Source organism: Schistocerca piceifrons, chromosome 5 (genome assembly GCF_021461385.2).
Source record: "Schistocerca piceifrons isolate TAMUIC-IGC-003096 chromosome 5, iqSchPice1.1, whole genome shotgun sequence".
NCBI classification, from domain to species: domain Eukaryota; kingdom Metazoa; phylum Arthropoda; class Insecta; order Orthoptera; family Acrididae; genus Schistocerca; species Schistocerca piceifrons.
Window position 1 is genome coordinate 11630713 of NC_060142.1, and position 25699 is coordinate 11656411.

A 25699-nucleotide genomic window follows, 5' to 3' on the forward strand; every position below is an offset into this window, starting at 1 on the left:
TCTCCCTCCCCGTTGTGCTTCTCCCTCCCCGTTGTGCTTCTCCCTCCCGTTGTGCTTCTCCCTCCCGTTGTGCTTCTCCCTCCCCGTTGTGCTTCTCCCTCCCCGTTGTGCTTCTCCCTCCCCGTTGTGCTTCTCCCTCCCCGTTGTGCTTCTCCCTCCCCGTTGTGCTTCTCCCTCCCCGTTGTGCTTCTCCCTCCCCCGTTGTGCTTCTCCCTCCCCGTTGTGCTTCTCCCTCCCCGTTGTGCTTCTCCTCCCCGTTGTGCTTCTCCCTCCCCGTTGTGCTTCTCCCTCCCCGTGCGCTTCTCCTCCCCGTTGCGCTTCTCCCTCCCCGTTGCGCTTCTCCCTCCCCGTTGCGCTTCCCCCCCCCCCCCCCCCCGTTGTGCTTCCCCCCCCGTTGTGCTTCCCCCCCCCCGTTGTGCTTCCCCCCCCCGTTGTGCTTCCCCCCCCCGTTGTGCTTCCCCCCCCCCGTTGTGCTTCCCCCCCCCCCGTTGTGCTTCCCCCCCCCCCGTTGTGCTTCCCCCTCCCCGTTGTGCTTCCCCCTCCCCGTTGTGCTTCCCCCTCCCCGTTGTGCTTCCCCCTCCCCGTTGTGCTTCCCCCTCCCCGTTGTGCTTCCCCCTCCCCGTTGTGCTTCCCCCTCCCCGTTGTGCTTCCCCCTCCCCGTTGTGCTTCCCCCTCCCCGTTGTGCTTCCCCCTCCCCGTTGTGCTTCCCCCTCCCCGTTGTGCTTCCCCCTCCCCGTTGTGCTTCTCCCTCCCCGTTGGGAGACTGCTTCTCCCCCCCGTTGGGAGACTGCTTCTCCCCCCCGTTGGGAGACTGCTTCTCCCCCCCGTTGGGAGACTGCTTCTCCCCTCCGCGTTGGGAGACTGCTTCTCCCTCCGCGTTGGGAGACTGCTTCTCCCTCCGCGTTGGGAGACTGCTTCTCCCTCCGCGTTGGGAGACTGCTTCTCCCTCCGCGTTGGGAGACTGCTTCTCCCTCCGCGTTGGGAGACTGCTTCTCCCTCCGCGTTGGGAGACTGCTTCTCCCTCCGCGTTGGGAGACTGCTTCTCCCTCCGCGTTGGGAGACTGCTTCTCCCTCCCCGTTGTGCTTCTCCCTCCCCGTTGTGCCTTCTCCCTCCCCGTGTGCTTCTCCCTCCCCGTTGTGCTTCTCCCTCCCCGTTGTGCTTCTCCCTCCCCGTTGTGCTTCTCCCTCCCCGTTGTGCTTCTCCCTCCCCGTTGTGCTTCTCCCTCCCCGTTCTGCTTCTCCCTCCCCGTTGTGCTTCTCCCTCCCCGTTGTGCTTCTCCCCCCCCCCCCGTTGTGCTTCCCCCCCCCCGTTGTGCTTCCCCCCCCCCCCCCCCGTTGTGCTTCCCCCCCCCCCCCGTTGTGCTTCTCCCCCCCCCGTTGTGCTTCTCCCCCCCCCCCGATGTGCTTCTCCCCCCCCCCCCCCCCCGATGTGCTTCTCCCCCCCCCCCGTTGTGCTTCTCTCTCCCCCCCCCCCCCGTTGTGCTTCTCTCTCCCCCCCCCCCCGTTGTGCTTCTCCCCCCCGTTCTGCTTCTCCTCCCCGTTCTGCTTCTCCCCCCCCCCCCCGTCACTTTGACACAACCATTGGTGCTCTCTTCTTGGGAACAAACTCAGAAAAGTCAAACCTCTCCCAACAGCCTGGTCGACTTCCTCCCGGCCATCTCGCTGTGAGGAAGTAATGTAAGCTCAGTTGCGAATAGGGCACTGCCGCTTTGGTCACTGCCACTTGTTGGGTGGCGACCCTGCACCCAGCTGTCCTTTCTATAGCCAGCCATTAACAGTCAGACATTTCCTGATCCTCTGCCCCTATTTAAGCCACTTATGTCTCTGGGTCGGACTGCTGCCTGCTTTACCGGACATTTTAGCGGATGACGTGCGAGCTGTGGCTCGCATTTTAAGTTTTTTAAAAGAGCAGTAATATGACAAAAGAGATCTGATTTCTACCTGGTGACTCCGTTGTCTTGTCGACATCTTTTAGATACTCTTATGTATTGGACCTCGAGGCGGTTTTTTACCCTCGCGATCCCAGCATTCTATGGTTCTATACTGGGCACTTATGACCTTACATGTTACTCCTTGATGTGGTAGGTTCTCATAAAATGCCCGATATTCTAATCCTAGTTTGGGAAGCAATGATTTGATCAGGGACATCAAATCATTGTACTTTTCCTTTGTTATATGCAGAACAGATGTGTACAAAGATCTTGTATCTGTTTATGCAGATTTGTACAGGGAGTACATGAGCCTGATATCAAGTGAGGGACTTAGGAATTTTGTTTTTGTTCGAAAGCCACAATAGTGGGATTCCAAAACTGCAAAAACGTAGTGTGATTTCTCATGTTGTTCATTTCTTCACTTGTTTCTTTGGATGTCCTTTTCTTAATCACTATATCTACAGAACCTATATGGATTCCAGGAATATTCAAACACATGTTCTTACAATCTTACATTGTCATCCTGGTGGCAAGTAGATAAAGTTTCTTTTTGAATTTACTTGTGTGCCAGTCTTTCTGAAAATATTGTCTGTCTTACTGTGAATAAAGTCTGTAATATCATTCAAAAGCATTCAGCCTTTCTGAATGTATAGGCTTTTTATGACACTTATTTTTGCAGTTATCTCAACATGCGTCTTTCATGCATGTTCCTGGAACATTCACTTTTTTGGATGAAACATGAGATTCTCCACAGTGTTGTCCAGTTTTGGAAGCATGTTTTGCCCACTGTTCTTGATGTTTTGATTTTTTCTTCTAGTATTGCTTGTTCTTAATGCTGTCAGTGGCAAGCAAAGTGGAAGGTAAAGTGGCCGATTTGGGTGCTTTTACACTCAGGACGGACAAAGAGCCCATGCTTCCTACAGAAGAACAGAAACATGTTGTACTAAATTGCGTAAAAATGTTTGTTGCTATTCAGCTTAAATATATTAGAAAGATAATTTTTAATGTTACCACTTAGTGTCCTAAAAACAGGAAAAGAAAAGCGTTGCAATATGATTTCAAAACTGTGATACTTCAGAAGGATATTTTAATACTTACCAGCATGGAACTCTAGAATCTTCAGAACAGCTTCCACCATTTTCTCTGTGGAACTTAACACGGCCTGACAACTGCTAAGGAATGACTGCCAGTTACAACATAACAAACAACAGTTGCTAGAGAACACATGAGCAGTGATAATAAAGGCAAGTGTAGAGAATGGGATATGTTAACTGCAGTGAAGCCTGTGCACAAACAATCTGCTTATGTTCTATAATTCGTGCAGTAGGTGGTTGTGGAACCGATCAGTGTGACATTCTGTGGGGATTGCAACAAGTCTGCAAGACATCATTTGAGTGCAGTTGGACAGCTCAAAGCTGGTCCAAGTGTCGCTACTGTGACCACAGTAGTAGTAGTAGTAGTAGTAGTAGTAGTAATAATAAATGAAACCAATAGTGTCTAGGCTGACATAGACATCAAACTACGCTACAGCTCAATCGCTTCTGCAATGTGGATTTTTGCCTTTGAGATGAAATCAGTAGCAATGTTTCAATGTAGGCAGTGCCAAAGTGCTGTATAGATCAATAACTAAAAAACTCTTAGCGCAAAAAGCAGGAAATGAAGAAATGTGAGTAATTGATGTAATTTTGTCACCACAATCAAGGTTCATTTTCCAGATACAGTGATTAATAACATTCCAACATAAAAAATGCATATGTACTGTTTGTATGTTTATACAACCATAACGAAACATTAGTGTTTGTCAGAAACAGAATGCAAAGGAAGGGCCTTCCATTAAATAGGAATATTTCGTACTTCAGTGGGAGGAAGACATATCCATTCTGTGTATGTACAAGCGTTGGAGAATAGATATGTCTTCATTCCACTGAGATACATAAGAGATACCTGTTCTTCATATGTACAAGGGTTGTCCCCCCTATGAACCATGGGTCTTGCCGTTAGTGGGAAGGCTTGCGTGCCTCAGTGATGCAGATAGCCATACCATATGTGCAACCACAATGGAGGGGTATCTGTTGAGAGGCCAGACAAACGTGCGATTCCTGAAGAGGGGCAGCAGCCTTTTCATTAGTGCAGGGGTAACAGTCTGGATGATTGACCGATCTGGCCTTATAACATTAACCAAAACAGCCTTGCTGTGCTGGTACTGTGAACAGCTGAAAGCAAGGGAAACTACAGCTGTAATTTTTCCCGAGGACATGCAGCTTTACTGTATGGTGAAATGATGATGGCGTCCTCTTGGGTAAAATATTCCGGAGGTAAAATATTCCCCCATTAGGATCTCCGGGCAGGGACTACTCAGGAGGATGTCATTATCAGGAGAAACGAAACCAGTGTTCTACAGATTGGAGCGTGGAATGTCAGATCCCTTAATCGGGCAGGTAGTTTAGAAATTTTAAAAAGGGAAATGAATAGATTAAATTTAGATATAATGTTCTCGTGAATCACAGTAGAGCAGCGATTAGCAGTCCAACAACTTTATTACATAGTCACAGAACATACAATAAAACAAGTCAAAGATACATTGTCCTAAGAGTAAACAAACAGTCTCTCACTTGCGAGAAGTACATCACTCTGTGACATCCTCCCCACCCTGGTCGACCTCCAAAGGTACGGCCAGCTGCACAGGACGACTAATGATGTGACTTTCTGGTGTCCGGAGTATTATCGTCCTTACCCTGCCGTCTCTTCCTGGTAGTACCTTTTCTATCCTGGCCTTCTTCCACATATGTCGCGGATGAAGGTCCTCTTGGATCAGCACGATGTCGCCAGGGCAAAAGGGGATGACTCGTCCCGGTGGGCGTTTAACTTCATGGTAGTTCCGGAGCTCCAATAGGTATTCTTTAATCCAACGGTTCCAAAAACTGTCACAGAGTTGCTGTCTCAGTCGGAATTCCTTTGTTAAATTGGTGTTCACTGAAGGCTCTGGTCCCGTCAGAATAGTCGTAAGTTTTTCTCCCGCCAGAAAATGGAATGGTGTGAGTGCATCACAATCATCTCCTGGTGTGATGGGCCTGGAGTTCACCGCGGCTTAAATACTGATCAAGGTGGTGTTCAGTTGTTCCTCAGTGAGCTTTGCGAGTCCCAATACCTTCCATAGGCAACGCTTTATAGTGCCCACCATTCATTCCCACCATCCTCCCCACCAAGCCGCACGGGAGACAATGAATTTCCAAGTAATACCGTGGTGGGCGAGGAACTGATAAGTTTTTGTGGTGGTTAATGCCTTCCAAAGTTGGGCTAGTTCCATATTCGTGGCGTGGAATGTTTTCGCGTTATCTGTACATATCTTGTGGGGTAGTCCACGTCTTCCGGCGAATCGCTGAAGTGCAATAAGAAACTTGTCCGTTGACAAGTCTGTACAGAGTTCGAGGTGTACAGCTCGTGTGGTAGCACATGTGAAAAGAGTGATATATGACTTGTGCGTTTCCTTCCCCACTTTGATGAATAGTGGGCCAGCAAAGTCTATTCCGGTTATAGCAAATGGTTTGGCAGGTGAAACTCGTTCAGGTGGCAGCGGTGCTTCGATCTGTTGCCCTCGTGGATTCTTCAAGATCTTGCATGTGAGGCATGAGTGTAGGATTCTTTTGATGGCCTGACGAGCTCGAAGGATCCAAAATTCAGTTTGCAGTTCGGACAGTACAGAACGAACACCAAAGTGATGGAGGCGGATGTGTGTCTCTCGAATAACCAATTGTGTGAAGTGGTGGGAACCGTCAAGGAGTACAGGATGTATTTGTTCCCTATTTAGGCTAGTGCACTGCAGTCGACCTCCTAGACTGTAACGCTACCTCCCTGCTCGGACGTACGTTAGCTCTATAAAGCCTGTACTGTAATAAGTTCACGGGTTTCACCTTATAAACAAGGATTTTAGTACATAAGTTGACCGCGTGTACCTAATAGAAGCAAGATCGGACTTGTACTCAGTCAATAACTACAGTGATGCATCAAGCAAAAGCAAAGTATAATCACTCTTTCGCATGGACAAGAAGTACACACAGTAGATGCTACCTATAATTAATAATTCGGTCGCCAGCCTACTTAGGCAATGAGTGAGTTTTTCCTTGTACAAGTGGGTGCATGTTCAAGCATAGTAACACGTAGTAATGATGCGTTATATGGCAAAGTTTGGAACCAGAAAAATCCACTGAACTAAAGTTTTCTCTTTTTGTACTAATTTGGACGAGCTAAATTTACACAACACCACACAGCAATGATTACTACGAACTGCATTTTGTATATTGATCAGACTGAAATCGGGCATAGATTGTCCTAGAATGAGCAGTTTTGAAAGCACACATACAATGTCACTATTAAAATTGGAAAACAACACTAATACACTTAGGTTTAATATAGAACTTAACTTTACTGGTCAAATCTGATCAGCACATTTCAAGGTTTGAAAGAATTGGACAAGAGAAGGGGGGGGGGGGACCCTGAAACTGTTATGGTCGTTAAACTGAAACTATTAAGTACTGAAGGCAAATTAACACTCAAAATTATCAATCTATGGATAACTACTCTTTTGTTTTACTTCTAAATAATTTAACTGTCATTATTTCTGTCTCAAATTAATTAAATGACATCGCTAACTCAATTCAAAAACTCTCTTCCAATTTAGTCAAACTTGTGTTCTTTACCAACATTTGCAATAACACCCAAAATTTTAAACTTCTTTATAGCATAGGTTTGACTGCTGATAATTCTTATTGACACTAATTTTAAACTTTCAGTTTAGGATACTCGGATTGCACAATACGAGGTAAGGACCCTTTCTAGGTCAGTGATCAGGATCAGTAATGGCTAAGGCAATTCTGGTAAAAGTCACGTTATTATTGAACAGTTAGAAACAGTTTCGACACTGGTCCACACAGATACACTTCTAAAGATGAAATAAATGTTTGACCTGTGCAAGTCGGTGCGGCGGATGGCGGGCAGCGAGATAGCGGGCAGCACAGCACACATACAAGCACGGCTAAGGCTCTCACTGCATTGGCACTTTCCTTCTTCTTAGCGACGTAATCTTTCCAATTTTGTGCCTCAGAATATAGCCATGCCAAGTAGTCGTCGGAATCGTTTCATCCGAGGCTCAATGGAATCCACTTTTCCTGGGTAGCCTCCTCGGTACAGTACGTGTTCCTCTGACCGATTCCCAACTCCGACTGTTGCTTGCCTCCGACTATAATACTGAGGCCGTTGTGCCGAACCGCGCCAGTGTGCATTTTCCCGCCTCGCCTGCCTCCACCTTTTCCCGCTCCCCTACAGGTAGGGTATTCACCACAGGTTTTCTACTTCACATATCCTAATGCATTACCTACGTATGGACCAAGTGTATAAATTACAATTTTCACATCTTACAATAGTTTTAACATTAAATACACTTCCCTTTGATTACCACATTATTTGAAATCTAACATAAATAATAATATTCATTTCGAAAGTTGCTCACAGTTTCTTTAACATAACGATACGAACCGAAAAAGAAGTTCAAAACATTGCTTACATTAATTTATCTAATTTCATAAAGAAAAAAATTATTATATGTACAATTGTCGTTACAAGACGTATCAGTCCATCTTCTAGGAAAGGATTGTATCGTGCGATTTTTGACTCTCTTGGCAGTGGTAAGATATTCTGAAGTGCATGTAATTCGCTGGGGAAGGAATCTCTCTGGCCCACTCGAATCCAATACATTTTGGCAGCTGATAATTCGGTGGCTGTAAGTTCTCCTGAACATTTATTCTTCTGACGAATGTTGTGTAGGAAATGGAGAGTCCATGCTGTGATACGAATGAGCTTCCAGTATGAGCTGAATTTAAGTAAGTTCAAAAGGCTGGTTGGCGTCGATATCGACAAAACGTGGCTTTGGGTTTTCTTCCTCTTTTCTTCGGGAGGAAGTCGTACCATCGTTGGAGTATCGTTGTTTGGCCAGCATTCAGGAGGGCGTGTAAGCCAAGGCGGCCCGTGCCACCAAATGTCCAAAGAATTCATTTGGTAGCCGAGGAGTCCACGTGAGAGGTGGTCAGCAGGATTGTCTGGTCCTGGGCAGTGTTTCCATTGCGTGGGAGTCGTGTGTGTGTGTATCTCAGTTATCCAATTACAAACGAAGGTCTTCCATCTGTTAGGATCACAGCGAATCCAACTTAGTGTTGTTGTAGAATCCGTCCACAATATTGCATGGGCAATTTTAAAGTCTGTTGCGCGGCAAAAGTAACATAATAGTCTGGTCCCAACTACTGCTGCTAAAAGTTCGAGTCGAGGCAATGTCACCTTCTTAATAGGAGCAAGTCTGTTCTTGCTACAGACTAAATGGGTTACGACGTCATCATCTAAGACGGTACGAATGTACAAAGCTGCTCCATATGCCTTTTCTGAGGCGTCACAGAATACGTGCAGCTGAGAGTCTCTTCCATGAGCTGTAGCTATCCATCTAGGGACACGTATATGTGACAATGAAGGTAAGCTAGATATCCAAGTGCGCCATTGTGCCCCTAAGTCCCACGGCATAAGTTCATCCCAGCCAATTCCTCGGCACCAAGTGTCCTGGAATAGCAATATCCCAACAAGAGAAACTGGGGAAAACAGTCCGAGTGGGTCATAGAATTTAGCCGTACATTGTAAAAGGAGTCGTTTGGTGGCTGGCTCTTCTGACGACCTTCTGATGATTTCGCTAGGATCGATACAGAAGTAGTCACCTGCAGTGTTCCAGTCTACGCCTAAAACTTGAGTCTGGATGTGGAGTTCTCGCCCTTCTGCGCTCCAGATAGTGTGGAGTTGTTCACAATTGGTAGCCCATTTTGATAAGGGGAGACTGATCAGTTTCATTAGGGTTACAAGTTCATAGTATATAGTTATAACCAAATTATCACCTTCTACTGAGATCACAAAGTCGTCCATGTACGCAGTCTTGTTTATAAGTGGTGCTACAGTGGGAGATGCTGTCGTACACTTGTCGGCAAGTTCTCTTAGTGTTGCAGAAAGTAAAAATGGGCTGCAGGTCAGGCCGAATGGGAGTCTGTTAAAACGGTATTCTGTTAGTTCGTCCGTCGTTTGAAGATTTCCTGTTTGATCCTGGCTAATTTTGAACCAGAAGAATCTGGTCATGTCTTTGTCCTTTTCGTTCAAGGTTATTTGAAGGAAAGCTTGTGTGATGTCCGCGACAATAGGCGTAGAATATAGTCTGAAACGCAGTAAAATTTCCAGAATCTCTGCTAATAGGTTCGGTCCTACTTCTAATACCTCATTCAGAGAAGGTGCATTGTTTTCGTGAGATGAGGTGTCAAAGACTATTCTCCACTTAGTGGTTCCGTATTTCTCCTTCCTCACTGCATGATGAGGGAGATAAAATAGCTCCTTTCCTGAGAGTGGGGTGGGAGCGATCTCTACTTGCCACTTCGTAATGTAGTCTAGCATAAGATCTAAATACATTTGCTTAAATGTCTCTTGACGTTGAAATCTTTCCCTGAGGTGCTTGAATCGTTTTTCCGCAATAGGTCTGTTACTCGAAAGCACTTTATGTTGCATTCTGGGAAGTGTAACGACTGCTCGATGATCCTTTATAGAGAAAGACGCTCTAAACTCGTCAAGAAGTCTCGTATCCTTGTTGTTCACAGGTAGATCCTGATCGGCAGTAATCCCTAGTTTCCATGTCCCAAAAGCGTCTGAAATCATTGTCCGAGTGCAGAGGAGATCGGTCAGTCTGAGCAAAATTTACCACGGTTGCATGCACACAGGCTTGTGACTTGTTACCACTAAGTATCCAGCCAAGCAGAGAAGGAACTAACACTAAGGTTTCAGAGATGCGTATGGGCGAATTGTGCTTCACTATCTTCCAATAAAAATCGCCTCCTACAAGAATCTCCACGGGAAGATCTTCTGTTGAATCGGTTTTCGGATCTGCTAGCGTAATCTTACGGGAATCTGGTAAACTCTTTATATGTTGTGGAACCGAAGGCTGGTGAGAAATAACGTGAGTACTTTCGAAGGCAGTAAGTGGCACTGAAGAATTCTGCCAAAGGCCCTTCATATTAAACTGAATAAGCCTGCGGTGGCGTGAGCGTGCAGGGTTTGATTCAAAGGAACAAACGGTTAGTTCTTGTCGTCTACCGTTTGCAGTTTCAGATCGTCAATCAGCGACTTTGCTATGAAGCTGGACTGACTACCTGCGTCCAATAGACATCGCGTTGTCCTGCTCATTCCTGTAGGTCCTGAGACGCATACTTGAGCTGTCTGAAGGTACGTATATCCGTGGGGAGCGACAGATACCTTTCACACGGAAGTAACGTTTGTCTTACCCGCAGGATCCCTAATATCCTTTCGTTCCTCACAAATGGACTTACGATGCAGTCTTTTACGGTTAACACACCGAGCCTTTTCCTTCTTTTTGCAATTTGACACTTTGTGCCCACGTTGAAGACAAAGAAAGCATCTGTTTGCTAGTTTCAATTTATCTATTCGATCATTAACGCGTACGATCTTCTTACAGTCTTGCGCCCAATGACCGCCAGATTCACAAAGGACGCAGAATGGTTCCTTTACGCTGGTATCCTTCGGAGTCGATCTTTTAGATTTAGCGTGTACGTGAAGTGTGGACGCTGTGGGAAGGTTACTGGAAGTGCTTGAAAATTCACCGCGTATCTTCTGCGTGGTAAGCGCCCCGTCGACTTCCTCGTTCAGAAACTCCATCAGTTGCAAAATGTCCCCTTCGGATATTCCTGTACGCTTGGCGTGAATTATCCAGCGGCGGCATATGTCATCCGGAAAAGCGCGTAAAATTTTCGGCGCGAGGACTCGACCGTTTCCGTTCACGTCTTCCCAAAGTGCCCGGAGAGCTTGAATACGTCGCTGGCATTCAATGAATGTTGAATTAAGTTCCTCTGGGGTGGACAGCTTAATTGGTTTTATGGCTTCGAGATAATCTAAGTGGGCTTGAATTATTCGATCCTTGTTGCCATAACGCGCTCGGAGAATCCTCTTCGTTTCTGCGTACGTCTCGGCCGTCACCTCAATACCGTCCACTAAATGCTTTGGTTCTCCCGAGAGATAGCCGCGAAGAAAAATGTGTTTATTGATTGTGGTTACTGTCGGATCTTTGTCAACCGACTGCTCAAACTGCTCCCAGAATCGTGCCGATGTCTCGATATCGCCTGAAAAAGGCTCAAGTTTGATCGGCGGAAGTTTTACTGAAGCTGTGGGAACACTCATTGTTACAGATTGTGCCGGCGGATTGTCGGGAATCTTTATGTCTGCTACCGATTTCGCAAGCTGTTTCTCTATTTCGTGAGACAATCGGGAAATTGTGAGTTTCGCGGTGTCTATATAATCTTCGCATTTAGGAACATCTTCTTCGTATTCGTCATCGTCTAACAACTCGTGAATATCCTCATCTAATTTAACGAGGCGGTTCAGAACGCTTCCCAGTCTTTGTAATATTTATAATCCGCGATTTCCGATGTGTCGGACAACCTTGCAACTTCCGCTACGAGTCGCGTAATGTTTGCTCTTTCTCTCATACGTTTTCTCTTTAGAGAGTGTAATTGCGCTTCTGGTTTGTGGTGTGGCACGTCCATTCCGTCCGATTACTCCAAAGTTTAAAGCAGTGTCGGCTAGAGGCTAGTAAGGCGTTGTCTTTGGATCGCTAGTCGAAGTAGTTCAATTGATGGTCGCTAGATGGCAGCACTAGTCATAAACAATCTACAGGCGTAGCGTAGGATCTGATAATTCGTTCAAGCGCTAATCGAACAGCTACAATAGCAGTACACAGCGGCAATAATGTAATCAGTTGCCTTTACAAATGGCACTACAAAACATGTTGCGTGATAATTCAATTGAACTTAGTTGTGTATGCAGGCGTATTTCGTCGAAGAGCTTGTTGCGTGGTGTGACAAATCGCTGCAGTAAGCCCCGTCGTAGCATTGCCGCGTGACGTGCGTCCAGAATTCGTGTTTCACAACAGCAATCGTGGAAATTGTCTCGGGCAAAGTCTATCCCGGGTTTCGGCACCAAATTCTTACGTCGTGAATCACAGTACAGCAGCGATTAGCACTCTAACAACTTTATTACATAGTCACAGAACATACAATAAAACAAGTCAAATATACATTGGCCTAAGAGTAAACAAACAGTCTCTCACTTGCGAGAAGTACAGCACTCTGTGACTAATGTGTTACTTGGTAAAGTTCGGTGGCAGGAGGAGCAAGACATCTGGTCTGGTGAATAATGGGTTATAAATACAAAATCAAATAGGGGTAATGCAGGAGTAGGTTTAATAATAAATAAATAGGAGCGCAGGTAATCATAGTGAACGCATTACTGTAGCCAAGATACGAAGCCCACATCTACTACAGTAGTATAAGTTTATACGCCAACTAGCTCTGCAGATGCCAAAGAGGTTGAAGAAATGTATGATGAGATAAAAAAATCATTCAGATAGTGAGGGGAGACGAAAATTTAATTATCATGGGGGACTGGAATTCGATAGTAGGAAAAGGAAGAGAAAGAAAACTAGTAGGTGAATATGGAATGGTGGGAAGGAATGAAAGAGGAAGCTGCCTGGTAGAATTTTGTGCAGAGCATAACTTAATCATAGCTGACACTTGGTTAAACCCTCATGAAAGAAGATTGTATACATGAAAGAGGCCTGTAGACACTGGAAGGTTGCAGATCAGGTTTTTAAATGGTAAGACATTTCCAGGGCCAGATGTGAACTCTGACCACAATTCATTGGTTATGAACTGTAGGCTAAAACTGAAGAGAGTACAACAAGGTAAGAATTTAAGGAGATGCTACATGAATAAACTGAAAAAGCCAGAGGTTGTAGAGAGTTTCAGAGAGAGCATTAGGGACTGATTCACAAGAATGGGGGAAAGAAATACAGTAGAAGAAGAATGGGTAGCTTTGAGAGATGAAATAGTGAAGGCAGCAGAGGATCAATTAGGTAAAAAGACGAGGGCTAGTAGTAATCCTTGGGTAGCAGAAGAGATATTGAATTTAATCGATGAAAGGGAAAATATAAAAGTGCAGTAAATGAAGCACGCAAAAAGGTATACAAACGTCTCAAAAATGAGATAGACAAAAAGTGCAAAATGACTAAGCAGGGATGACTAGAGAAAAAATGTAAGGATGTAGAGGCATACGTCACTAGGGGAAGGTAGATATTGCCTACAGGGAAACTAAAGAGACCTTCGGAGAAAAGATAAAAACTTGTATGAATATCAAGAGCTCAGATGGAAAACCAGTTCTAAGCAAAGAAGGGAAAGCGGAAAGGTGGATGGAGTGTATTGAGGGTCTATACAAGGATGATGTACTGGAGAGCAATATTATGGAAATGGTAGTGGACATAGATGAAAATCAAATGAGAGATATGATAATGTGTGATGAGTTTGACAGAGCACTGAAAGACGTGAGTTAATAAGGCCCCGGGAGTAGACAACATCCCATTAGAACTACTGATAGCTGTGGGAAAGCCAACCCTGACAAAAGTCTACCATCTTGTGAGCAAGATGTATGAGACAGGCGAAATACCTTCAGACTTCAAGAAGAATATAATAATTACAATCCCAAAGAAAGCAGGTGTTGACAGGTGTGAAAATTACCCAACTATCAGTTTAATAAGTCATGGCTGCAAAATACTAACACGAATTCTTTACAGATGAATGGAAAAACTGGTAGAAGCTGACCTCAGTGAAGATCAGTTTGGATTCTGTAGAAATGTCGGAACACGTGCTGCAATACTGACCCTATGACTTATCGTAGAAAATAGATTAAGGAAAGGCAAGGCTACGTTTCTAGCATTTGTAGACGTAGATAAAGCTTTTGACAATGTTGACTGGAATATTCCCTTTCAGATTTTTAAGGTGGCAGGGGTAAAATACAGGGAGCGAAAGGCAATTTACAATTTGTACAGAAACCAGACTGCAGTTATGAGTTGAGGGGCGCGAAAGGGAAGCAGTGGTTGGGAAGGGAGTGAGACAGGGTTGTAGCATATCCCCCGATGTTATTCTATCAGCATATTGAGCAAGCTGTAAAGGAAACAAAAAAAAAAAAAAAGAATAATTCAGATTAGGAATTAAAATCCACGGAGAAGAAATAAAAACTTTAAGGTTTGCCGATGACATTGTAATTCTGTCAGACAGCAAAGAACCTGCAAGAGCAGTTGAAAGGAATGGACAGTGTCTTGAAAGGAAGATATAAAATGAACATCAACAAAAGCAAAACGAGGACAATGGAATGCAGCCAAATTAAATCGGGTGCTGCTGAGGGAATTAGATTAGGAAATGAGACACTTAAAGTAGTAAATGGGTTTTGCTATTTGAGGAGCAAAAGAATTAATGATGGTCGAAGTAGAGAGGATATAAAATGTAGACTGGGAATGGCAAGAATAGCATTTCTGAAATTTGTTAACATCGAGTATAGATTGAAGTGCCAGGAAGTTTTTTCTCAACATATTTGTATGGAGTGTAGCCATGTATGAAAGTGGAACATGGAAGATAAGTAGTTTAGACAAGAAGAGAATAGAGGCTTGTGAAATGTGGTGCTACAGAAGAATGCTGAAGATTAGCTGGATATATCATGTAGCCAATGAGGAGATACTGAATAGAATTGCGGAGAAGAGGAATTTTTGGCACAACTTGTCTAGAAGAAGGGATCGTTTGGTAGGACACATTCTGAGGCATCAAGGGCTCACCAATTTAGTATTGGAGGGAAGCGTGGTGGGTAAAAGTCATAGAGGGGCAGCAAGCAGATTCAGAGGGCTGTAGATTGCAGTAGTTTCTCAGATGTGAAGAGGCCTGCACAGGATAGAGTAGCATGGAGGGCTACATCCAACCAGTCTCTGGACTGATGACCACAACAACAAAAACAATAACAAGGGCTGGACAAAAACTTGGAAACACCGCACCAAATGCGTGCTCGAACAAACGTGTAGATATTGACTGACCCTGCAGGTTGCGCTGTTGTAGTTGACCATGAACAGCACGTGTGCAATATCCTCAATATGTTGCAAGTGTCAGTCACTGTTTGGATAGTGTTCTTTGTTGTTCTGAGTGCATTATGTCAAAGCTACGTGAATTCAACTGTGGACAAATTGTGGGTTCTTGTATGGTGGGTGCCTCTGTAACCAAAGTAGCCATAGTGTTTGATGTTTCAAGAGGCACTGTATCAAAGATTTATGTGGCATACAGGAAAAGCTGAAAAACATTATCCACTAAGTCACATTGCAGATGAAATAGTGTGTTGTGTGATTGTGGCAGACTGTCACTGAAGAGGATTGTGATGAAAAATTTACATCAAAGGATTATGTGACCATTTTATCCGATCAGGTCTGTCCCCTAGTAGACGTTGGTTCTCCAGTGACGATGTTGTGCTATTAGATGACAGGGCCCCAGTTCACACATGTGACATCTCCCAGGACTTGTTTTGTGGGCACGGGGAGGAATTGTTTCATTTCCCCTGGCCACTACAGTCACTGTATCTCAATATTATTGAGCCTTGGAGATATGCATTTGAGAGAAAGATGGACGATCACTATCCATCTCCATTGTCATTATCTGAATTTGTCACTATTTTGCAGGAAGAACAGTATAAGATTCCCTCACAAGCCGTATATAGCTGGGAACCTGGCCTTTATTTTGAGTGAGAATACTGCGTTGTGTAAATTCCTGATTCACCTCCAGACTGCTATCCCGAAGATGAAAAAATTCTTTGCTTTATTGTGTTAACTGACACTTCTATGTGCACATGTACTTTTCACAGAACTTTGCTATTAATTTTACATGTCTATTGAGTGTATGTTTTTCCACTCCATCTCCAGGATGGTTCAGCAACAGTAATCCAGTTTTCAGATAAAAAGGCAGTCTATGTTGCACATACTTATTTGAAAGTTGATGTATTATGTGCTAGTGGTGCAACTTCAGAATTCCTGTAAATTAATCATAAGATATGTATTACATGAATTTTTGACCACGAGCCTGTCCTATCCCTGCTAAGTAACTATTGACTTCAGTGCCCTATAAAAAGAAATTGCCTCTAACATTGTAAATGACACTAGTTGGAAAATAAACATTGAATGGAGTGTAACTGCAAATATAAAATTGGGAGACTGGAAAGATAAATAAATTTTTATAAAAATTCCTCATCTAGCAGATAACTACAAGAATAGACTGTCCGTATACCTTAACACGAAGAACCAAACTGAGAGTTATTAGACAGTCACACTCACCCAGTCGTGGAGAAAACAAGTTTACGTATAGGCTTGTGGTAAAAGGGCATGTCGGGGTGACAGCAAACTGCGTACTGATCTAACGTTGATGAACAGTTGATTGTAAGTGCCGAGTGACAGTGCTGCTTGTGTCTAGTATGTGGCCATCATTCACATATTGAAGTACAAAATAATGGCAGAAATAAATTAATTAAATAAATTGATAGTTATTAAGTAATGCCTTATACCATTGTTTTTCTTTACTCTTCAGTGCGTGAATAGTGACCACGTACCAGGAAATATTATCGAAGTCACTTGACACTTACAATGGGCTACTTTTTGGCATTAGATCAGTACGTGGCTCACTGCTGCAGCTGACACACTGCACAGTGCAGTTATTGTTTACTATACCAGAGTATAAGAATCGCCAACCAACCTACAATCAAGAAACCTGTCAAAATTACATGCCTCACTGGACAGCAGCGGCAAGGCGAGGAAACGTACACTGCCGTTACATACACCAACCCCCAGGGCAGGTAAATGGAGCATTAGCAGTCATGAGACAGGAAAGATATCACTGGTTGAACTTAACAAATAGTAACAAAATGAATACAATAAATAGTAATTAGAAGTCCAGGAAAGCTAATCAGATCCGCCTTCCCTAAGCACTCCACTCACTGCTCTTTGCCTCGGGAACACTACAAGCAGCAACACGGACCCAAGTCACTGAAGAATCGCAAGATCTCACTATGGTAGAGGTTTCTCTACTTGAATCCAAATGCACTCAACTTAAAACTTGCAGGATCCGGTTTACCACGAGGTTGTGCACCCTCGTGATCACAGGCCTTTGATCCGGCAGTCCATGCGCGCCGCCTGTGGTCCCGGCGTGTTCTCGCAGTGCGCAGACCTGGTTACTCCTGAGTCCCCATCCAAACTGCTCACTGACACGGCCCAAAAGAAGACAATGTCCGAAGGTAGGGCCACAGTTACTACATATTGATAACCGCCACTGCTGCCACTCGCGGACAGGCAGTGCTTGCGAAACCAAGTGGCACCAGTCAACGTGAGAAGAAGACAGGCAACCGCAACCATGTCAACTAAACAATACGGTCTGGCCTCCCAACAGAGGACAGAAACCTACAGACAGCACCAACGCGAGTCGCAGCTTGGTTCACTGATCTCATTGGAGACTCTTTAACTTGGCTGTACATTCTCCTGGACCAACTTGATCAGTGCACGTAACTCACATTCCTGCGAGATGTTCTGCCAGGCATGCTGAATGATGTCCCTGTACCTATCTGTCACCACAATCGATTCCAGCATGATGGAACCCCTATGCATTTAAGCAGACAGGTGAGGGCACATCTGCAGGCAACTTTTCCTGGATGAAGGGCAGGTTCTTTGACCTCAAAGAGTGGGAGGTCTTTCCCCATCAGAAAAATGTTAGTTGCAACCTGTTTAATGATCAGGTCATTATGAGAAACTACTTGCTCAAAAGCAGTGAAAAATATGACCTGTGGGGTACGAAATAGGCCCTGACTTCTTGCCAATATGTTGCAGCTACTGACACACTATTGTATGAGTGCTGTGGTTATATTATTGAACATATGTAACTTTCTCCATATTATACTGGTTTAGATGCATGTATATTGTTAATAACAGCAATTCATTATCTTTTTTTTTGTACTTTATAATTAAAAATCTATATGAAGCAGTACAGAGATCAATACTCTCTATATCCATTACGGTTTGGCAAATCACATAAATGATCTAGCTTGGTGATATGGCATCATCTATTAACTATTCAATAAGTAATATGAGCTAAATACTTCATCACGATGATTAAAGTACAAAAGAAAAAAATATTCAAATCAATTCCAGTAGTCACAGCATACATCATTTGCCCCCTAGTTGTTTGTAAATTTTTATGAAACTGATTTTATCTATGCTTTTAAAGATTAACAAACAAAAAAGGCTCACAGGGATTGAGTCTGGTACTTATATGTTCTAATGTTAACTGTTAAATGTGGTAGTAAGTCAGTACAGCAACATCGATAATCTTACTTGTGTCTTATTTCATTCCTACGCAACTTTTAAATTTTATTCGAGACCATAATTGCCTTACTATGAAGGTTATGTATTATGTAGTTCATATGGAGGGCACCACACAGCCAGCTGATGTGTTCTATGTAATGCATACCTCCATTACACTGTAGTCTTTAATAAACTGTCACATGACACTGAACAACAGGTGTAGACATACTATGGCATGTATAACAACTCTGAAGCACTGCTGTGTGATTTAATGTACAAGCAGTATAGAGTGTGTGATGAGCTGTAATTTTTGTGTACTATGCTTTATGTACTTCTTGTATTGAAGAATTGTTGATGGCTAGTTACTAGCTGAAATATGGGTCTGCTCTAATAAGGCTCTAATGGAGATGATGACTGATAGCTGCTCTTTAACATTTTGAAAATTATGTCACGGTCATTGTGCACCTTCCTAGTGGTAGGTAATGTGATGTGTATAAATTTATGCAACATAATCTCCTAAACTAGTTCAGATTCATGCGTTCAGATTCATGCAGAAAGTGATTGTGGCAGGCATTAACTTTGACATAATTAATGAAATATCTAATTTTACTAAGTGACTCAATAAGTGATATGATAAACACTCTTCTCTAAAAACAGTAAGTGTAAAGAGAAAATATACACCATGGATTACAGACAACCACATGCACTTTATGAGCATCAGACACACTGTACACAGGCTCTATGAATGGCAACCGACCTCTCCTTTAATCAACTATAAACAGAGTTAGTCAACCTGTGAGAAGTACAAAACTTAGGTATGCCCACTCGCTAAATGAGAACTTTCACAGGTCCACTATTACGTGGAAAAATCTAAGAGGTGTAGGAAGAGTGAAACCCCAATTTGCAGCTGAACCCCTTTTACCTATTGAGAATCTAAATGAGTGTTTTGCCATGCTAAAATCTCTACTTGAGTAATGAATTAGGGTGAAGACCATGGACTCTTTTAAAGTGTGTGTGGTTTCCACAAACGAAAAATTTTTCCTGCAGCTGGTAAGCCGTAACACGGTCAAGAAGTCAGCTGGATAGATTCGTTCAGCAGCTGCAGGAAATAATAATATTACAGTGCAAGTTATCAACTTTCATGTTTATCCACTAGTGCCCAAAATATCAGACGTTTCAAACATTCTCTAAGCTCCAGCATCTTCCTAACAACCTGGAAGCAGGGACCTGTAAATACCTTGTGAAGAATCTACCAAACTGCCTTCTGGCTACAGGCCCATTTGAATTATGCCAGCATTATTCAAAACTTTCGAATACATAGTTCAAGAACAACTTTTTAATTGTGTAACATTAGATAAGCTTTTCGACTGGGACCAGCGTGAAATGCAAAACTTTTAGTGTGCTGGATGTGTGGGCCATATACAGGCTGATCCTCGAACTGGCTCAGCTTTGCTTGTTTCTTCCCAGAAGTACTCAATACAGCATGACATTCCATTTGTTATTGTGCTGTGGTGTTTTTTTGGTTGCCACAACTCTATTTAGTTGGGCAGAATTGAGGTGTCAGTGCGTGGTGTCCTTTGCTGGTAGTTCACAGTATGAAGGATGAAGGATGTTCACAGGTTCAGTCGCTGTTTGCACAAAAAGAGGCAGTCTAGCAAACTCTCGTCACAAGCCTCTAGAAAGGATTGGGATTGACTGAAAAGAGGGATGAGAATTCTCAACATCTATTATACAGTCGTATATTATATGGGTACTGCAGATTTGCTGTGAAACGATATTACAGAACTCTGTAGAAAGAATGGGAACATTACTTGACAGTGAATGAACAGTCACACCAGTCAACAGACTGGATTCAGTGACCTGTACATCTAGAAGCGGAGTGTTCTAAATATGATGAAGAAATTGGCGATACGAATAGCAAAATTTCTAAAATAGCAGACATTATTTCACTATCAGTTGCAGAGAGGTTTTAGTGGCGCACAAAGACGAGCGTGAAGGCTTTATGTATTACTGCAAAGTATGCCTGTTAAGTCGAGGAGCGTGCCTAGACCGATTTTCAGATATAAAAACTTACTGTTGTGGAATTTTTGGAGGAAAAAGGAGCACAGGAACGAAACTTAGAACATCGGGAATGGATTGCAGACCTTCCATTTTAAGTAGACTCGACTGTACTCTACCCACAGTAAGACATTGCAAGATGAGAAACAATTTATTTCTGATTTTATGGGCATGCATTTAAAACGTAAAGCACATTGTGGAATGGAAAAATTCCTACATCTTGCTAACTGTATGTAACAATTGGAACAAAACAGTCAGAACCTTGGGATGTAGTATCAGAGCTCCCACGAGGATCAGCATTCTGCCTGTGAGTTGTCTCGTTATATGTTGATGCTGTGTCAACTTTTCTCGTCCATTGCAAATATATATACACAAAGATGAGTTCGGCAATGGCCGTGCCTCGATGGTAACACCGGTTCCCATCAGATCACCGAAATTGAGCAGTGCCGGGCTCAGCTAGCACTCGGTCGGGTGACCGAACGGCACTGCCGAGTGCCGCAGGCGTGTGTGGTGTGTGGTGAGGCCGATAGGGGGCTCCAGAAGTAGTGGCTCTGGTCACGAAAACTGACAACAGATGGGAGAGCGGTGTGCTGACCACGTGCTCCTCCGTATCTGCATCCGGTGTCTTCCGTCAGCTGAGGATGACAAAGAAGTCGGTCGGCACTGTCGGGCCTTCCGAGGCCCGTTCAGATGGAGTTTAGCTTTAGTTTTAGATGATGAGTTCAGTTGTACTTAAGCGCAAGCCTGTCAAACCTGTGTACAGCCATTTGGCAGGTAAATGCTGATTTATTTGCTCATCACAATAGGTGCTGAACACAAGTTTGAAAGTTAAGCCATCTAAAATGCAAGCAACCTCAGTCACCCACAAAAGACTTATTAGTCCTCAGTTCAGAAATCTCTTCCAATGTTAAACCTAAATGGCACAGAAATAACCTTTTCTTCTCCTGTAAAGAACTTGGTGCTAATTCTGGGCCACCATTTATACTGGACTGAACATACAACTGCAGCCCGTAAGAATGTATCACGTCATCCCATACAGAAATATAAAAAAGTATTTCGAGCTCAAAATCTCGTAGAGTCACTAATACTCCCCACACGTGACTCCAGCGATGATATTCTCCGAGGACTTTAGTATGAAAGCTCACGCGGCCTGTAACTGGTGACGGACAGTGTGTTTGCTGTATTGTCTTTTCAGTCATTGCATTGCCTTTTATTTGTCTTCAACTCTTACAGTATTATCTGAATGTTCTCAATAAAGTAAAATCCTCTCTGTACCAGTACATGAAACTGCCATGTCCTCTGAATCATTTTCTGTATCAGGAACCTGACTTTGAAACAATATTCCTCAAAATATTAGATAAATTTGTTGCTCACAACACCCGATAGCTCACAAATGTGCAGCTTTTCACTCAATGGTACAGTGTCTCATATCTGACCCCATGTCCACAGACGATTTTAAAGTAGAGTTGGATACAATAAAATCTATTGCCACAGCAGGGTTACAGTCCAGTCTTTATTGACTACACCTTTCGTAGGAAACAAAAACGGAAAATTAAACCCCTCCTCTATGCCCCATCTGCTGCCGTATCCCCTGTCTGCAACAAATGGTGTACATTACCATATCTAGGAGAGGTACCACGGCTTGTAGCCAAAGCACTGAAAGCCTGCAAGTACAGGCTTTCGTACTATGTTAACACTTTAGCGTCCGCACGTCTCCTACAAATTTATTTGCTTGGTGCACGCAACGCTAAGTCGGATTACTTGGCTTGTCGCTGGCCGCTTGTCACCTTTCTGTTGATGACAAGCTTCAAACACATTGACTTTTGCACGCTTTAATTTTCCAGAAATCCTCTATTTTGCCAAATAGTTCTACAAACTCGAATTTTCTTTTCAAGTAACTTCTCTGCAAGTTCTACACTGTTATAATAATTATCCATGCATAGGTGATGCCATTTTCCATCAGAAGGTGTCAATAGTTCCATCACTGCTTTTGCTAAGGGCTGTCCAGCGCCAGAATATATCTTGAATGAGGAAATGTATACCATACTCGAATCACACAGCATCCGAATGAGTATGTCGTATTTCGTAATTTTCGACAGATTGTAAACTTTTAAAATTTAAACGTCCATGCCATGGTATCATTCCTTCATCAATTGAGATGTTTTGACTTAGATTAAACGTTTCTTTAAACTTTTTGAAAACTAATCAATTACGAGTTGCACTTTGATAATCCGGTCGGCATTATCCAGTTTATTGTTGCTGTCAGAAAACTGTAAAAATGATATTTGTCTGAATCAGTTGCAGGACATCGTTTTGCAAAATATCAGCGTGTCTATCAACGGATTTGTTGACCAATAATCATTGATCATTGCTTTGCTTTCAATTCCCATAAGGATAGCAAGCCCAAACCATTTTTTAAGTTCGGGTCCCGTAACGTCGACAAATTTGGCATTTTTTAAAATCCAGTTTCCTCCCATTGCAATTTTGACTGTAGTACTTTTTGGTTTCATTGCTAATATATTCAAATAGATCATTCCCAATATATAATTTTACGATATCCTCAATGCTCTGTGTATCTTTGGGAAATATATTGGACTCGGGGATCCTTCAAATTTATTATTGGTCCTCGCTAAATCAAAGTCTGACCACTGTGCACTGTCTTCTTCATCTGATTCAGCTGAATCAGTTGGTAAATTCTTCTTGGACATATTTCACTATCTTCCTATGATTCTGCTTCATTTTCATTTTTTTGATATCCAATGTCTTCTTCCCAATCGGACAAGTCGTCCGGTACCTCAGGCGAGATGTCCACGCATTCATTGTAAATAATCCTATTGTCTCTTTCATCCACCATGATGAAAGGGCACAAGTACTTATAAAAACAAAACACTTGTTGACGTGTGTAACTTAATATTACCTAAACAAAACACCAACAGAATGCAAAAGATACTAATTTACTGTCGCCAGCCACTGCGCGATACTATGTTCATGACACCACTCTGGTGTCGCCGGCCGCTGAGTGATACTATGCAGACACCGCTGTGGTGTTGCCGGGCGTTGACCGCTATTTCACGCACGACACCACTGTGGTGTTGCCGGACGGCATAGTGTTTAAGATGCAGTTATTAGCCAACAGTGGGACATACAAAATTACCTGTTCTGACTGTGACGAGTTTTACATTGGTCAGTCAGTCAGAGGCATATCAACTAGGCCGGGTGAACACGAGCTCTGCTGGAGGTTGCAAAATTCTGACTCCACATTTGCTGAGCATGTACTGAGTGAGGGTCACAACTACCAGCCATACTACGATGGCCTTCACTTAGCGAACAAAGGCCGTAAACTCAGCCAGCTGGAAACCCAGGAAATTAACAAACATCTAGCTTAAAGTCCTGATCTAATCCTAAATGACCGGACAAAGCTCTCCCAAATTTCACACAATCACCTCTGTTTTTCATTACTTCCCATACTGTCTGCTCCTACATATTCCCATTTTCCTGTATTCATTAAGTTCTTTCATTATATTGAAATTGTCTATGTTATCCATATAAACTATAGTTTCAATTCCAGAATGAGATTTTCACTCTGCAGCGGAGTGTGCACTGTTACAAAACTTTCCTGGCAGATTAAAACTGTGTGCCGCCCCGAGACTCAAACTCGGGACCTTTGCCTTTCGTGGGCAAGTGCTCTACCATCTGAGCTACCTAAGCACGACTCACGCCCCGTTCTCACAGCTTTTCTTCCGCCAGTACCTTGTCTCCTACTTTCCAAACTTCACAGAAGCTCTTCTGCAAGCCTAGCAGAACTAGCACTCCTGGAAGAAAGGTAGAGCACTTGTCCATGTCTGTAGTACAAACTAAATTATGTACACAGACAGTTCATCTGTGCTGGGAATTGAGAATTGTGATGATTTTTTTCCTGTTGTTGACACTGATACTGGCAAAATATCAATCCCAGGAATTTCGAAACTTTCAAGAATGATTTACTTGTAATTTTGAACTCTGATGACGAATGACAAAAGAAATATTTTGTGTGTGTGTGATATATTTACAGGTTACCTATTTTTGGACTTTCTTCCTTTATTTTTACTGCTTCTTGCCAAATTTCAGTATTATAGATTAACAGAAAGTACCCTCTAGGTTTTGGTAAGCTAGTTTAGAAGTATCGAAATATTTGACATAAATGGCTGCCTGTAGCTTTTGATTGCATCAATTTAGAAGCTACAACTTTTTACACCTCCGAGGGACCGTAGATCGTAGTATGTGACACGAATTTCAACTTGGTACATCTGTTCCTGAGAAAATGGGTATTTGACAGACAGATAGATTGACAATAAAGTAATCTCACAAGGGTTCTGTTGATACTGATTGAGATACGGGACCCTAATGAGGCCCTAATGTGTTCAGACTAAATAAGCAATAAATAAATAATACTGTACCTTAATGGGCAGTGTGTGAATGTGCCTAGAATGGAAATACACAGCTGTAGCTTTCGGTCCTTTGTTATTTTGATTTAAGTACAAGTCACACTTCATTGATTGCTCTCATTACTCATTACACATCGACATTCCTCACAGGTCTTCAAATGGTAGAGCTGGAGGCAGGTAAGGACATTATGGAGATTTAGACGTTTGTGTAAAGGGGGGCGAGGATGTGGTTCGATAATGTAGTCTCATTCTCTGCCCGTATCTGTAGTCATCCTCTTGTATGCAGTGTCTGAGTATAGCTATAATTTAATTAATTTGTTTGCAGGGTTGGAACAGGATATCAGTGAAGAGAGAAATTCCTGGAGAATCATTTGACAACGAATACGAGATGCAGGTATTGTACAAATGAAATGACAATCTCTTTAAATCTATTGATTTTTATTTTCATGACCAAATAGGGGTGACTAATATTTTGTTATGCAATATTATTTTGACTTCTCTTGTTGTTGTTTTACTGGTGTTCAGTTACTCTTGTCATTGAAGATTTGTTGTAAACCCTATCTTTTATTTTCTTATATAATTTTTCGACAACATTACAGTGATTTTGTTACTGTGAGCAACCTGTTTCAAAATGAAAGTTCCTTATTGACTTCGTCTCTTATGTTTTTGTGTGTTCCTGGCTTACTTGTTTTGTGTTTCAGGAGGCTTGGGAACCGTTGGTTAAGCAGGTGAAGCAGGAGCAGTCACCTATGGACACAGAAATTGGCAATGTGCATGAAGGACAGGTGTGTTGAATCTTTGTTTTGAAAAACAGCTTTGTACAGTATGTGCTTGCTTAATCATTATCTGTGAAGGCACATTTCTTACTATGAAAGTGGAACTTTTATGGTGTCGTGTCACATTCATAAAGAAGAATGTATCTTTGATCTGCTCAACTGCATAGTGTACAAATAGTCTCTCTCTCTCTCTCTCTCTCTCTCTCTCTCTCTCTCTCACAC

At 43.0% G+C, this 25699-nt stretch overlaps 1 protein-coding gene across 1 annotated transcript in view; it reads left to right on the forward strand.

Moving 5' to 3' along the window:
* The window catches only part of LOC124798078, a 362131-nt gene that overhangs the window by 50207 nt on the left and 286225 nt on the right, over nucleotides 1–25699 (forward strand). Inside the window, exons 3-4 of the mRNA XM_047261317.1 lie at nucleotides 25027–25095; nucleotides 25403–25486. Coding sequence (XP_047117273.1) covers nucleotides 25027–25095; nucleotides 25403–25486 — 153 coding nt within the window. The remainder of the gene's footprint in view (nucleotides 1–25026; nucleotides 25096–25402; nucleotides 25487–25699) is intronic.